Consider the following 16453-nt stretch of genomic DNA (forward strand, 5'->3'; position numbering starts at 1 on the left):
AATTTTAATCCATTGTTCACTAAATCTGAATTACATTTTATGAGTCAGTATTTATCATTTAATAATAGTACATTTTATATTTTATATCATGAAATCATAAACTAAATATTAGGGACCAAGTTCAATTAATATTTTTGCTTGCTAATGTTTATAACTAAGATATTGGTATGCCCGTATCAGTAAATGAGTATTTTTTCAATAAAGAAATATAAACAATAAATAATAATAATAATAATAATTCATACTTAAGACCAACTGGTTTATAGCTTTAGGAATTTTAGTTTCTATAGTACACAATTGGGTATACTGTATAGTATTAATAGAACTCTGGTCAACCCACAGTCTTGTTTTATGTTTCAAAAACATAGTTGCAATAATTATAGTGAAATACAAAATGAGTATTTCAAGGAACCAAAGGTATAATTTTGGCCCAATCAACTTTTATTTCACCTTTTTTCTGTCCTATAAATTGGTTAAAATATGAATGAACAGATCATGATGTTCTAGATAAAAACATGTGGAATGAAACATTTTAAGCAGACCATGGAGCTTGGATAAAAGACTTGTTTCTTTTGTTTGATTTTCTTTTTTTTTTTTTTTAAAGCCTTCAGCAGTTACATATTGTTCTCATACCAAGCTTATTCTTTCTCTGTGTTGCCAGGACAGGGTTGTACACCTCTCTAGTAAATGTACTAATGCAAAAAAGCTTCTTCAATGGATTGGTCATTTCTCCATGGGTACTATTATAGCAAACTACCCATTGGCTTGCTGACACACTCTGTAGAAATTTCACTAGAATTACAATACTACTTTTAAAGGCATTCCTTTAAGTTTATAATTGAGTTAGAAATTGAATTTGTCCTTTAGTTTGAAGGAAAACAGTATTATTAAAAATGAAAACCTAACTTTGCTCTGTGTGCTTCCAGCCAAGTAGTCATAGATTTGGCAAGATAAGAGGGTAATCAGGTCACCTGGTGTCACCCCTTCCCAGTCCTTGGCTTGAGCATCTTCAGTGACAGGGGCAGTGGTTCTAGCTTCCACTCACCAGGCAGTCCATTCTATTTGTGGATAAACCTCTCTATATCTAAAATCAACTGCTGACCTTAGAACTTCCTCAACAGCAGTGATTCTCAAAGTGTGGTCCCTGGACCAACAGCATTAGCATCACCTGGGAACTCGATAAAATGCAAATTATCAGGCTCCACCCCAAACCTACTTAATTAGAAAATCTAGGGGTGGGGCCTAGCACTTGGTGCTTTAATTAGCCTTTCAGGAGATTTTGATGCTTATGAAACTTGAAAACCTTGGCCCTAGAGCAGTGATACTTAAATGTCAGTGTATGTAAGAGTTGCCTGGAGAACCTTTTCAAAATACAGGTGTTTGAGCCCTACACCTGTAGACCGCAATTGGCCCCAGAGGGGGCCTAAACAGCATTACGTTATAATGTCAGCTGTTTCTTATTTAACCATCCCACCATCATTTACACTGTCTTCATTAGCATAGGTTTTCTATAACTGCCTCCATCCTCTTCTTTAAATGTTTTCAGGTTTTTGGTGGCCTCGCTGACGTGCAGTGCCCAGACCTCCAGGAATGGTCTGGTTGGCTGGCTCAGAGCAGACCAGGACTATTGCCTTCCTTGTTCTCCACACTGAGCAGTTAGTGAGGTTGCCTGAGATTACTTTTTTTTAAACAACCTTATTATATGCCTGACTCATACTGAGCTGGCAGGCAACCAAAACTTAAAGTAGATTTGTTTGTTTTGCTCATTTGTACTCCTTTTGCTAAGTAAAAAAGGCTTAAAAATAACATGTATTGAGCCCTTACTATATGGTAAGCACTATGTTAGGCTGCCAAGAAGTGAATCATAAATCATTTTGTCATAACAAGGTGAGATGGGCTTTACTAGGAGACAAGTTCTGAGTAGTTCAGTGGTAGCAGACGAGTCAGACAGCCTTGACTTCAATCCTATCCTTCATTTATTGTCTCTGCAAACTTTGGGAAGTTATTTAAGCTCTCTGTGCCTCAGTTTCCTGACCATTAAAAAGGGGATAATAATTTTCACTACTTAACAGAGTTGTTGGGTATTTTGATAAGAGGTCAGGTACCTAGTATGGGGCCTGACACATAGTAAATAAATTATCAGAAAATCTGTTGTTAATGTTTGGTAGGGAAGAAATGAACTCAAAGATGGGTTGTGACCAGATTATAGGTAGAGATCTTATCTGTAGAAACCTTATCCTTCAAGGTTTTTTTGCCTCCAGAGCAGGGTATGAGAAGAGCAAGTCTCAGTGCCTGGAGCTGGAATGGTGGCATTGGTGTCAAAGGAGCTTTCAGGAGCAGGAGCTTGGTGGGAGGACAGTTCCGACTCCTCCTCCAGGAAGCCTTCTATGAATAACTTTACTCTGAGCCCATCTTTTCCCCACCAAAAGGGATTTTCGTTGTTTGCTATTATTTCGTACTTAAGACATTTTCTGATGATTATTGTCTTCTTTCATGTTTTTCTTAATTAGATGATAATCTAGGGCAGGGGTGTTGTAAAAGCCAGCCCATCTTTTGCTTCTCAGGCCTCTCCTACCCTAGCCCTTTACCTGCCGGCCCTCTCAGTCTCCCTCACACCCACACTCTTGACATCCTGAGCTCTGAGATGGCCAGTCCTGATGAGGGAAGTCTTCCCAGCTAAGGATGGTTTGTTTCGAAAGTCATTCTTCTTTTAATATATTTTGTAGTAGAAATTTGATTATGTATATGTATATATATAAAGTGCATTGTAGAAGGCTATGATCTTCTAAAGCAGGAGTGTATTTGCATGTAAAATGTGGTCCTTTAATAGTGGATTTTTAATCAAAATTTATAAAGAATGTGGTTCTTTGATTTATTTGATTTGTTTAATCAGTAATATTAGTATATTGATGGATATTGCAGACTCCTGGAAACATGAAGAGATTTTTCACATCAGCCTAGCCAAGAAGAATTTGCTTGGGATTACATTACTTCTCCAAATTGGAAAGGAAAATGCTACTTCCCTCGTACTTAATTTGCAGAGCTGAAGATTTTTTAAACTGACATAATGCAAATTAAACAAAACAAAGAGACCTGCAGATTTTATCTAAGTTTCAAGATTAGCATGTTACTTGAGCTAAAGAGAAAACTTCTCAAGTTTGGGTTTTGGATAGACTCTAATTAATAAAACTTAAAGTTTAGTTTTTATTTTCTGAGGTGAATTCTTGGAGTGGTTCCTCAGGTTAATGTTTGTTTTGCCCATTAGTCCAATGTCACCTTTCACTGGAATTAGGAAATTATTTTCCCATAGTGTGTTTTTCACCCTAAACCAAAACAAACAGTAACTGCCTTAGTCCTCATTCAGCTGTCTCAGCCTCCTGTGCTCAGAGGCCTTAATATTTTCCCCAGAATGCAACAAGACATCATTTCATTCCATTTTATCAGTTCCTCAGTTTTTTTTTTCAATTTTGAATGTTACATCATCATTAGAAATAATTAATGTTAGTTCAGTGCATCAGCTGTACACGTAAATGTTCATGTATTTTTGCTGAAACAAAATGTGTTTTTGTAAAAATGTAGGATAGGTTGAATTGAGTATTTTAGAATCTCGGTAGTTGATTTCAGGGCCAGATGCTGTTTAAATAATGTGAAGTAAACTTGTTGACTCTTCTAAATGCCTGCTTCCTTGGCAGACGGTCATTGTTGAACTGAAAGTGTGGTTTGAATTAAAAATGGTCATTTGGTAGGATTTGTAGCCATATTTGGCCCCTGTTACGATATAAGAGTATGGTGTGCCAGACACACAGGCCTTTGCACCTAAAGGGAGTTCTGCTCACGCCTGGATCTAACATGTGTCTGACATGACCTAGCTGAGCTGCAGTTTCTTCAGTTGTAAAGCAGACAAAGTAGCTCCTACCTTATGGGGTCAGCATAGAAATCAGAGATGATATTGTAGATGTCAAACCTAGCTTTCAACCCCTAGTAGTCACTCTGTCATTTAGATCAAGTTATTTAACCTCTCTGCATTTAACTTTGATCTCCTCATCTCTAAAGGCAGATGTAGTAGTAGTTCCCACTCTGTAGTGCATTTTCTGGAACAGAGCAAGTTCTCAATGTGTGTAGTGATGGTTGCCATTGTTGTTTTCTTCAGTTCCTGAGATCTTTGTCTCACTCTCACCTTGCTGCGGATGGCCTAGAAAGAAGCCCATCCTTTCAGCTGTTGCCGAGTCCTTGGCCATTACTTGGAGGAAGTGGGATCACCAAGTTACTCATGTTGTAAAGTGAGGTGGTGTAATAGTGCAGCTGCAGTGAAGACCTGTCCCTGTGCCAGCACTGTTGGGATGGCGTGACACTCTCAAAGAAGTCATCAGGATAATGACTCCAAAAATTAACACTTGAAAGTTTGCTAGTGCTTTTGGCTGCCTTGAATCCTCTCCTGATTTTACTGTGGAGTATAAAATATTAAAAATTGGAAAGTGCTTCTTACATCCCTTATCTTAGTTAGGTAATCTTCTTTGTAATTGCAGAAAAAAGTCACTGTCCCCAATTTATCGATAAGGAAGCTGTTACTTAAAAGTGTTCAATAATTTCCCCAAGGTCTCCAAATTGATGAGCAGGATTCCCAAAGAGGCTACACTGCTAGAGAGTGTTAAATGCTACCACAGTTTTCTTGGTGGTGGTGGTGGTGGTGGTGGTGGCGGCGGCGGCGGCGGCGGCGGCGGCAGTGGCAGTGGTGTGTGTTAAGGCTAGGATTATATGCCTAGGAGATACTCAGTGAAAGATTAGAGAACCCTAGAGCTAAAGATATAAAGAACCTAGTACTTACCAAAATACTAGGGAGGCTTTGAGGAAGTAAATGAATTTACAACAGAAGCCAAAAATCAAATCTAATTTTTTTTTATATCTTGATACTTGTATCTTCTAAACTATTTTTAAATTCTTATAAGTGATTTAAATCTCTTAGCATTTTTTTTCTTGAGTATAGAATAGAACAACAATATTAAGGAACTCATTACCTCATTTTCTTTAGTGTATTAAAGTAGCTAAGAGCTATTCAGGTGGCACAGAGCAAAGGGTAGGATCACCTAGAATACAAGGTGAGCCAGCAGATGGCAGGAAGGATCTTGGCCTCTGGAATCTAGGAATGTTTGTACCTAGAGTAAAGGGAAGGAATGGTGGTTTGGACACTGGAAGGACCTTAATATAAACCTTGTAGGTGAGGAAATGTGTTACACTGTTGAAGAAAGACTAAAACTTAATGTCCGGCTTAATTTCCTTTTCCTGAGAAGGGAAAGAGGATAGTAATTTCTACCATCATGATGACTGCCTTTTAAAAAAGATTTTTCATTTCCAGTTGCCGAAAAATATGTTACATTCCAATCATAGAAAGAAACTCTTCTATTAATACCATAAAGCAATCTTATAAGACTCATATGGGAGGCAAGGAAGAGTTCTAATCTTTCAGTGTTATACCGAGAGACTTATATTGCTTTATCTACAAAAGACTTGATGCAGCCCCAGTGTAATAGAATCTGGGAAAAGTAAGGCCCTTTGTAATGGAGTTTTTGCTCTGCTTTATCAGAGATGAGTATTTACTACGTTCCAAACTATGAGGAGATATTTATCTAGTTTTAGGTGATTATAAGTAGAGCTGCTGTAAACATTTGTGTGCAGGTTTTTGTGTGAACATAAATATTAATTTTTCTAGAGTAAATAAATACCTGGGATTGGGATTGCTGGGTCATGTAATAAGTATATATTCAAAAGGCAACTGTTTTCCTATGTGGTGATGCCAGTTTTCATTATCACTAGTGAAATAGGAGAGTTCCAGTTGTACCTTATCCCTGCCAGCACTTTTTTAACATAATGGTATTACATTGCGAATTTAGTTTGCATTTTTCTAATGGCTAATGATGTCAAACATGTTTTTGTGTCCTTATTTGCCATCTGTATTCCCTCTTTGGTGGAGTGTCTATTCTAGTCTTCCGCCCATTTTTAATGGATTATTTCCTTAACTGAGTTTTGGGAGGTCATTATACATTCTGGTTACAAATCATTTGTCAGATATAATATTGGCACATACATTCTTCCAGTCTCTAGTTGTTTTCATTCTCTTAGCAGTGTAAAAGTTTCAAATTTTGATGAAATCCAGTTTTTTATTTTTTTCTTTTATGTAAGATCATGCTTTTCATGTCATATCCAAAAACTCTTTACTTAATTCTAGGTAGTAGATTTTCTTCTGTGTTTTCTTCTTAAAAGTTTAATATTCTACATTTAGATCTGTGATCCCTTTTGAGCAAAGTTTTGTGTAAGGTGTGAGGTTGAAGCTGAGGTTTATTTTCCTCCTATTGATATCCATTTATTTCAACACCATTTGTTGAAAAGACTGTCTTTTCTCCATTGGATTGCTTTTGCACCTTTGTCAAAAGTCAATTGGCCCCGTTTGTGTAGGTCTATTTCTGGAGTCTCTATTCTCTTGTATTGATCTAGGTGTTCTTCTCTTCACTGGTACCACACTCTCTTGATTACTGTAGCTTTATACTAAGTCCTAAAATCAGGTAGTGTGATTCTTCAAACTTTATTCTTATTTTTAAATTTTGCATTAGCTATTTTAGTTCCTTTGCCTTTCCACATCACTTTATTTTTTTAATGTATAAAGAAAAGAGATTTGTTTGGCTTATAATAAACTGTAGGCTGTACAAAACCTTTGGTTCTGTAGGCTGTACAAAAAGTGTGGTGCCAGCATATGCTTCTAATGAGCCCTCAATAAACCTTTAATTATTCAGTCCTCCTAGGCCTCTGGAGGAGAGGGTCCATGTCTCCAAGGTTTGTGAAATGCCCTTTAAGGGCTTTTCCCCATTATCCTGAATATTAGTACCAGGCTCCCTTTTAATCCTGCTAATCTCTCTAGCAAGTGGTTGCTCTACAGACTGCATTGATTCTTCTCCTGAAAGTACTCTTTCCTTCTCTACCACATGGCCAGGCTGCAAATTTTCTAAATTGTTACTCTCTGCTTCCCTTTTAATTAAAAGTTCTAACTTTAAGTCATTCCTTTGCTCCCATATCTGATCATAGGTTGTTAGAAGCAGCCAGGTCACCTCTTGAACACTTTACTCTTAGAAATTTATTTTGCCAGATACCCTAAGTTATCACTCTTAAGTTCAGCCTTCCACAAAGCCCTAGGACATGGAAACAATGCAGCCAAGTTCTTTGCTCCAGTTCCCAAAAGTTCCTCATTTCCATCTGAGACCTCCGCAGCATGGCCTTCACTGCCCATATTTCCATCAGCGCTTTGGTCATGACCACTTAATCAGTGTCTAAGAAGTTCCAGACTTTCCTGTCTTCTGAGCCCTCCAGACTCTTCCAGTGTCTGCCCATTACCCACTTCCAAAGCCAATTCCACATTTTCAGGTATCTTTATAGCAACCCTCTACTCCTCAATACCAATTTTCTTTTAGTTCATTTTGTGTTGCTCAAACAGTTCTCCCACCACAACCTCCCAAGTACTGGGACCACAGGCATGTGCCACTATGCCCACTAAATTATTTTTTTGTAGAGATGGAGTCTCACTAGGTGGCCCAGCCTGGTCTGAAACTCCTGGACTCAGGCAATCCTCCTGCCTCGGCTTCTCAAAGCGCTGGAATTACAGGTGTAAGCCACCACGCCTGGCCTAAAATACATTTTATATATACATTTTAACTCTTCGATTTTAAATTCATGGATGATTAAGGTAATATGTTTCTTATCCATAACTCTGTGCTACACATAGCAAACATCCAGCTAAGATTTTTGCACATCTGGACGCCATCCCATTACTAACAATATCTGCATGCTTAGCTCTAGATAAGGACTTGCAGAGATTGTTGGATGAGGCTGGCAAAAGGGAGACATGAAATGTCCTGTTGATGAGTTGTCCTGTGTTTTTGACTCTGAAGGAGACTCATTTGTTCCCCCATTTCATTTACTCTTGATAGCTCACCTACTTCCAAAACTGACCATGAGGTAGCTAAACGGTAGCTAGGACAAAATATAAAAGCGTATCTTTAAGATATCTTCCCTGAGACAACAAACCTATTTTTTTTAATTAAAGAACTAAGAGATATCTTGCTACCGTGCTTTTTTGCTATTTTTTTTTTTTAAATGGAGACTATAGTCTGTCCACTGAGCAACCCCGTGCTTCTATTTGTCTTGAGTTACTTTAACTTGTTTTTCTTCATTCTATGTTATTGCTTTAGGGACAAGTAATAAATACTATGCTCAATGTTTATTTCGAATGAAGAATTGCTGCTGCTTTAACCTGCATTGTCTGTATTTTTTTTTTTCCTTTCTCTAGGATCAGAATTCAGGCTATAAATGAAATTGGAGCTGGACCATTTAGTCAGTTCATTAAAGCAAAAACTCGGCCATTACCACCCTTGCCTCCTAGGCTAGAATGTGCTGCTGCTGGTCCTCAGAGCCTGAAGCTAAAATGGGGAGACAGTAACTCCAAGACACATGCTGCTGACGACATGGTGTACACACTACAGCTGGAGGACAGAAACAAGAGGTGAGGTGGGGGTGAGGATGCTCCTGAAGCTTCTGTAGCTTTGGCTTGTGGGATGAAATCTCAATTGTACATTTTTATTTGCTTGCACTAAGACCCTCTTCCTTCTTGTTCAGAGGCTTCCTTTGACTTGAGCCCTGTGTTTTATACCCGGAGTCGTTCCCTTTATTCTCCATTTGGAATTTCTAAACATTCTAAAGATCCTGATTTCCCTACATAGCATAATAATATGCACTTTTTTTTTCCTTTCATCAAGCCAGATAATGGAGAGAAAGTATCTAAAGAAAATTGTCAAATTCAAGTTCACACTATGTAATAGCATTATATTAGTCATGAGTGCAGAGGGAAATAAGACCCAGGAAGAGATGTTACCTCTTTAAATATTCAGTAACCATCAGGACAAACATGTTTACCAATGTGAAATAGCTGTGGGTGATGTACAGATGGGGACTGTACTCTGTAACTATGGGCAATGCAATATCAAATTAACCAGAGCAAATAGGAGATTCTTCATAAAACTCCATACCCAGGAAACATTCTTGGCTGTCAAAATCAAATGTGGCCTTTCACGTAGTATTTGTTTAACCTAACTTCATTTCCTCTGAAAATGTCTGATCAGAAGACAGCCAAACTGTATTTAGAAATAATCCAATGTCAAGCAAAAGTTAATGGTGACAGAATGTTCTGTTACCAAAAGTCCTAATCAGAGAATCAGGTAAAGGGAATGGGAGATCACCATAAAACCAAAACAACTAAAATGCTGCTACTTCCCTGCTTACCTACTGACGCACAAAACCAGTGTCAGGATAGAAGCATTTCTGTTATTTCCTTTTATGCATGATACTATTCTGTTCCTTCACATATGGAACCCATTCTAGTTACACGGAAAACCCTGTCCCAGTCTCCACCCCCTACTCTGCAGTCAAGCACTTTGATGGATTTCAGTACAGTGGAGTCCTGTAGGCCTTCAGTGGAGACCAAGATTAGAAATCACATAAGACCCTACCTCTAGGAGCATAATATCAATTTTTAAAATGGCCATAGAACATTAGTGTCAGAGGAAAAAAGTGCTTTGGGAGTTTGAAGGAGGCAGAGACCATCTGGTTTAAAAGATCAGGAAAGATTTCTTGAAAGAGGTGACGTTTGAGCTTGACTTTGGAGGACCTGGCAAACCTGGTAATTTTTATGACAGAACAAAACGTGATTATCCTCTTGGAAATTAGTTCTAGTGAAGAGAACACAGGGGAGGTAAAGCTTTTGATAGGTTCATGAAAGATTAAATTCATATTCACTGATATACAAGATCATTCATCTTATTGTGCTATATGTGCCTTCGGATGTGTTTTCATGGGCTTTTTATTTTACTGGCTAGGGACGACTCAACAGGAGAGGGCTGGCAAGAACAGCAATTGTGAACTAACAGAAATCACAATCCATGTATAAAAAAACTAGCATTGGGGGAAATGAAATTTTTAAATGTCTTTTCATTTTTTCCCAGACCTGTGGCTTCCATTGGTGGTAAATCCTTAGAAAATAGCTTCTAGTTGTGCTGTTTTAGAAAAAAGTGAAGCACAGAAAAGTTGTTGAAAGTGGTAGCTAGCCGAGTTGGGATAAAGGCCAGTGCCTCCCAATTCCCCGTGCCCTGCCTCCACTGCCGTCTTAGAAATGTGGGAAGTGAAGGCTCTGCCCCAAGGGCACCCCCTCTTGCTGCAATCCTGCCCTGTGTGGGGCAGCAGCCCACGAGTGCCTCATAGGGAGAACTATACCAATGTGTAGTCTGATCCAAGGTTTTCCATGACACGGTGGCTCCTGGGCAAAGAACAAAAGCTCCCCAAGCACTTTTCCAAATGAGGTTGCTGGCATGAGGCATTTAAATATGCCAGACAAAAAACAGTGCCCAATCTAGTAATCAATACATGTTGTTTCTTCCCCCCTCAAAAAGCCCAAGGATTGCCTAATCAAATAAATGACTTGCCTAAATTTAAATGGCAATTTAAGAAAACTTCGCATTAGGAACAGTATTTTTCTTAATTACAGGAGCTAGAGTCCAAATTTATCTTTTTAAATTAGATTTGTCAATGCTCTCAGAAAGTTATTAAAGTGATGGGAATATAGAGCATAATAAATTCTCATTCTATTTGTGAATAATTTTCCTGAGACTTAATAGAATGAAAACAGCCTAATTTTAGTTTGAAGATGACCTTCCTCAGTGTCTTGAAACTGAACTCTTGTAGTGAGTGGCCTTTTGAATTCAAGCCTTTAACTTTGGATCTTGGCACATGGGTATCAAGGAGAAACAATTTGAGTTGGATACATCATAATACTTTTTATTAGCATAGCCTTTGTCAATCTAGCCTCCTCAAGGTTCTTTAGGACCTGGCTTCTGCAGTTGAAAAGAACAGTGTCTTCCTCCCAAGGGGCAGCTGTCTTTTTCATTGAACTTGTTGCTAGAGGAGCTTCTAGTTGTAAAGCACATACTCTTTAGCATATGTGTTAATTTCATTAACCACCAGTAAGTTCTTCTTATGCATGTGGCCAAAATAATGATATATCCCGCTTGTGGCCAAAGTGAGAACCATAGATAGGCTTGTTATTTTACTTTACTTTCTTACCTGCAGGCTCTCAAAGATATTTTTTCTCCTTAAGTTTGAGCGTATTTCATGTAAATAAAAGGGATCCCAAAGAGCATCTTGTGCGAACCCTTGGCTCAAGACAACACAACCTAAAATTCATCTAGATCACCTGGACTTTTATGTTGAAAGGATTTTTCCCCCAGAATAGGACATTTGTTTCCCATCTATTCTGGCTTACAATACTGAAGAGTCCCAGTCCATATTTATGAAGGAAGCAGCCTTAAAGTGTTACCATGAACACTTTATAAACAGGCATTGTGGGCCTTTGAAAAGAAAGCTGCTGATGTCTGAGTTTTATGGGAGTCCTAGCCAGCTGTTTAAGTGTTCTTCTTAACACTTAAGTATATTTCGTAACAGAAGAAAAATGAAAATTAATATATCTGCGCTTCATAATTATCATATTAAAGAGTTGAGTCGATTTTAGCAACTAAACTATTGCTCTCCAAATTTCCTTAATTCATTAAATAAAGGGGTTAAACTAGAAGACGATCTCTGATATCCTTTCACCTTTTCACCTTAAGGCAACAAATCTTTGTAGAGTATTTGTGAATTAAATCCTTTATGAAAAGGTGTCCCTTGTAAATGATTGGGGCATGTTGCCTCTTTTCCTTCATATTTTTAGTTTCTGCTATTCATAAGAAAATAAGAAAAATACTAACTTCCCTTAAGAGTAACTACTTAATGTCCAAAAACCCCTCAGGTTCTGCAACTATGATGCACTGATTTATGATGTTTATTTATATACCTCTCAGAAAATTTGAAATGACCAAGAGATTTACAAATGCAATGTTCAGCCAAAAATGTTTTTAACATTCTAAAGGATACTTACATTTTTATTGTTGTTGTTTTGTTATTGTTGTTGTTGTTTTTACAGTCTCCCTCCCAGGAAACTTGGATTTATTGCATGCCTACAGGAGCGCTAAGCATTGAGAGCTTTGTCTACATTATTTAGTTCTTGAGTAAAAAGGGAAATATTTTCTAGAAAGTAGGGTTTGTACCAAAGCCTTCTACCATTTAGGTGAAAAAAAAAAAACATAGTTTCTGATAAGTTGAATTGATTTCAACTTACAATTATTGGAGTTTTATATGTCAAATAGAGGCACTGCTTAAGTATTAGATGGACAAAGATGACTAAGATCCCTGCCCTTAAGGAACTCACAGTCTGGTGGGTAATGGTAGAACACAGATGCTTTAAAGCAAATTATGATGTGGAAGGCCTAAAGATTGACACATGCACAAGGTATAGAGGGAAAATTGAAGAATGGCATCTAAGGAAGGCTTAAAATCAAATGAACGCTTCTTAGAAAAGATGACAGGTTGAGTGAGTCTTAAAGGATGCCAGTCTTGTAACCTCATGCCTGGGGAGCATTGGGATGGAGACTAGTGATGAAGACTTGAGATAGGATGGAAATTACAGGCAAAACCTCCAAAGTATAGAAAGGTGCCCTGAGTCTTTCTCCAAGTAACTGTCTCTATTTTGTTATTTTCAGACCTGGTGCTTTCTTTCCCCTTAAGTGTGGGCATGTTTCATGTAAATAAAAGGGATCCCAAAGAGCATCTTGCCCAAACCCTTGGCTCAAGGCAAATCAACCTAGAATTCCTCTAGATCACCTGGACTTGCTATGTTGAAAGGATTCTACCCCCCTGGGATAGGACATTTGTTTCCCATTTATTCTGGCTTATGATACTGAAGATTCCCCATCCATATTTATGTAGGAAGCAAGCCTTAAAGTAGTGCTTCATATTTATAGAACTAAGTTCATTTCAATGATAAGATTATGATCATTCAATCATCGATTTTTTTTTCTTGAATTACTACTATGTGCTGGGCCTTATGAGGTATGTGGACTATCTATGAGAGCTTATCTTGCTGAGGGAGATAAATTAACATCAAACAATAAGCAGACAGTAAAACAGACAGCAGACAGCAAAACAAAAATTAAATTAGTTTGGCCTTAGAGTGATTAAGTCTATTATTCTTAACAGATCCAGCACAGAAGATATGAATGTCTTTGGTTCCCGTGTTATACAAGAAAAATATATCTCCAAAGTAAACATTTCCATAAAGCTGCATTAACCTCATACAGGCACTAGAATAACAGGATCGGCTTGTGCATTTTAAGATTGTAGCACTGTGCCGATGACTTTGAAGATGCGTTTATCTGTGTTAAATGAAATGTTATGCTGCCCTAACAGAATCGGAGTTGATGCTGCTTCCTGTCCTGACCCCTGTGGGTCTGTGTTCCCTGATAATTTTACACAGCACTGAGGCGGGAAGAATGTAAATTCCAGGAATGCATTTATGGTTAATCTGTTGTTGAGGTTTAGTCAGACAGCCAGTGTTTTATAAACCAAGCCTCCCATGAAATTGGGCTGGAGGAAGAGGGATCTAATAGAGCAGATAATTACCACTTGCTCTCCATTAACTCAGCCCTTGTGCCCAGGATGCTTTTCCTTTTGGCCAGCAAAATTGGAGTTGCTTTGTCATGTTTACAGGGAGCCTGCCTGTTGGCTATTAGAGAGGGACAGAAAGAATCTGCATATAGAAACCCTGAAAGAATACACACTAGGCAACTAATAAAAATGGTCGGGAACCTGAGCAGCATAGTGAGACCCTTTCTCTAAAACAATTTTTAAAAACTTAGCCAGGCATGGAGGCACACACCAGGTCCCAGCTACTCCAGAGGCTGAAGTGGGAGGATCCCTTGAACCTAGGAGTTTGAGGTTGCAGTGAGCTGTGATCGCACCACTACACTACAGCTTGGGCAACAGAGTGAGACCCAGACTCAAAAAAAAAAAAAAAAAAAAAACAGTCTGGAATATATGGGCACTGAGGAGGTGTGAGCTTTCTCAGCGTATGCCTATTATAGAACAAACTCCTGCTTACATTTGTCAGACCATGTTGCCGAATTAAATGAAACAGACGTGAGGCAGCCAGCTCAGGGCCAGGCCCTTAAGAAACCCTCAGGATTTGTTTCCAGTGCTTCTCTGACTAGTCCCCGATCCATATAATCATCACTGTTTGATAAATGACATTTTCATATTACATCCACCAGCAGGCTATCATGATTCTCGACATGGGTATCAAATCTCTGTTGAAATCTCAGAACTGTTGCTGGGTTTCTAGGTGACTAGAGGCATATCCCTTCACTTCTTTTTGCCTTAATTTCCCCTACTACAAAATGCAAATAATGATAGCTGTCTTCAGTCCTTAATTGTTGGGGAAAAAAAGATTTTAGAAACATTCTTGGCCAGATGCGGTGGCTCATGCCTGTAATCCCAACACTTTGGAAGGCCGAGGCAGATGTGTCACCTGAGGTTAGGCGTTCAAGACCAGCCTGGCCAACATGGCGAAAACCCGTCTCTACTAAAAATACAAAAATTAGCCTGGCATGGTGGCAGATGCCTATAGTCCCAGCTACTCAGGGGCCTGAGGCAGGAAAATTGCTTGAAACTGGGAGGCAGAGGTTGCAGTGAGCCAAGATCACGCCACCGTACTCCAGCCTGGGCGACAGAGCAAGACTCCATCTCAAAAAAAAGAAAGTAACATTTTTGTTTCTTAGAAAAGGAGCATAACAATTTAGCCTTTGAAACCGAGTAGCTTAGTCAATCTTAGGCTAAAATATCCAGGCACAGACAGAGGTGAGAGGTGGCAAATGAACTATTTGAGATCTTAATTGGACCAGAAATAGAAGTCAGATTACAGTTTTACCTCTCATTTACTAAAAACAAAAATAACAGAATGGAATTAGATAGCATTTTTTTCAGGTTGAGACAAGGCCACTAAAACATTAGTAGGCAAATAGGAATTTGGAAAACTCTGGGAAGAGTATCCTTGAAGATTTCACTGCATATACTTTAAAGCAAAGTAGGAGAGTGGGAGATTGCAAGCTTTTCAGGTGGTCTTTAGAAATCCTAGTCATCCTTTTTTTAAATATAAATAAATCTCCATTTTAATACATTAAAGTATACCAAAAAAAAGATTTTTTTTGTTTTATTCCTTTATTCTTTGTAAAGAATTTCCACCATCAGTAGGTATAGTGAAATTTTATCTCTCAGAAAAGGAGCATTAAAAAATTCCACCCATTAATGAAACAGTATTACAGCCTGATCACTCACAAGCCAAAAAAGGTCCATATACAGCCAGGGACAGAGGGTTAGGAAATTAACCTCTTTTCTCAATAGCTGTTGGCACGTTCACGCTCAGTCGGTAAACGGGGACTCTTGCCAACATCAAAATCAGTTTAGGTATTGCACCTTCCCTGCCTCAGGTGTCCCCACATGATGCCATCTGCTTCTCCATAGACATGGTCAGACTCTGTGTTCTTGGCAGAGTGAGGGCGAATACTATCCATTTCTATTTTGAGCACCGTTCGTTCCCAAATGCCACCTGAGTAACGTACGAAATTCTCTCTCTCTTTCTCTCTCTCTCTCTCTCTCATTCATACACATACACACAATCCATGGAGCCCAGGGAAATTAAGAAAAAAAAAAAAAAAGACATGTCATTTTTAATGAATATTGCTGAGCTGTTGATTTGTGATATTGTGAAACATGTTTTGAAAGGTACCATTTGCAGCCTTTAGTAGACTACAGGTTATTTTAGGTCAGCAGGTTAGAGCATTTTGAGGAGTTAATATTAATGTGTTGCTGTGAGCCTGTAGTTGGCCTAGGGTTTATAAGATAACAAGGTAGTAAATGTAGAAACGTTAGCATTATCTCTTATTTTCCATCATAAATTTAAGTTATAGGCCAGTTAGAGCATTCTTGGATTTTTTTTTCAAAATCAAACTGTTTTAAAGAAACATTCTAAAGCTAAATTCTTCGTGTATATTACATTTCCCCCTATAGTGATTTAAAATAAAGGAACATTGAAAGATTTAACATGATGGAACTTCTTCCTTCAGTTGCACTTGAGTGCAAAAAGTCAACTTTCACAATGTTAAAGCCTAAAATACTGAAATTAAAAGTATAGTCTTCCCCAAGAATTTCTGGAAAATGCCCGGAATCTGTTGTTTGCCTTTCTAGTGCATATTCAATAAGAAGTCATAGAATTTACTTCGATCTCATAAAAGTTCCTGCCAAGTGAACAAGACAGCTGTTGTCTGGCAGTTGAGCCGTAGAGAGTTATGTGACTTGTTCAAGTTTACAGTGAAGGTAATAATCTCTGCATTCTGGCTAAGGTCTGTGTGTATCTTTTTGCTCTTGAGACCTTGCTCTGTCCCGCCATGGAGTACTCTGACCGGCAAGCAGAATAAAATAAGCAGTCATTCGGTAT

General features: G+C 38.3%; 1 protein-coding gene across 5 annotated transcripts in view; it reads left to right on the plus strand.

Moving 5' to 3' along the window:
* FNDC3B (fibronectin type III domain containing 3B) overlaps positions 1-16453 on the plus strand; it is a 361399-nt gene that overhangs the window by 315028 nt on the left and 29918 nt on the right. For all 5 annotated transcript variants that reach the window (XM_001165324.8, XM_016942296.3, XM_063807331.1 and 2 more), the window contains one exon: positions 8333-8545. In XM_001165324.8, the coding sequence (XP_001165324.1) occupies positions 8333-8545 (213 nt within the window). The remainder of the gene's footprint in view (positions 1-8332; positions 8546-16453) is intronic.

Source organism: Pan troglodytes, chromosome 2 (assembly GCF_028858775.2).
Source record: "Pan troglodytes isolate AG18354 chromosome 2, NHGRI_mPanTro3-v2.0_pri, whole genome shotgun sequence".
Taxonomy (NCBI): domain Eukaryota; kingdom Metazoa; phylum Chordata; class Mammalia; order Primates; family Hominidae; genus Pan; species Pan troglodytes.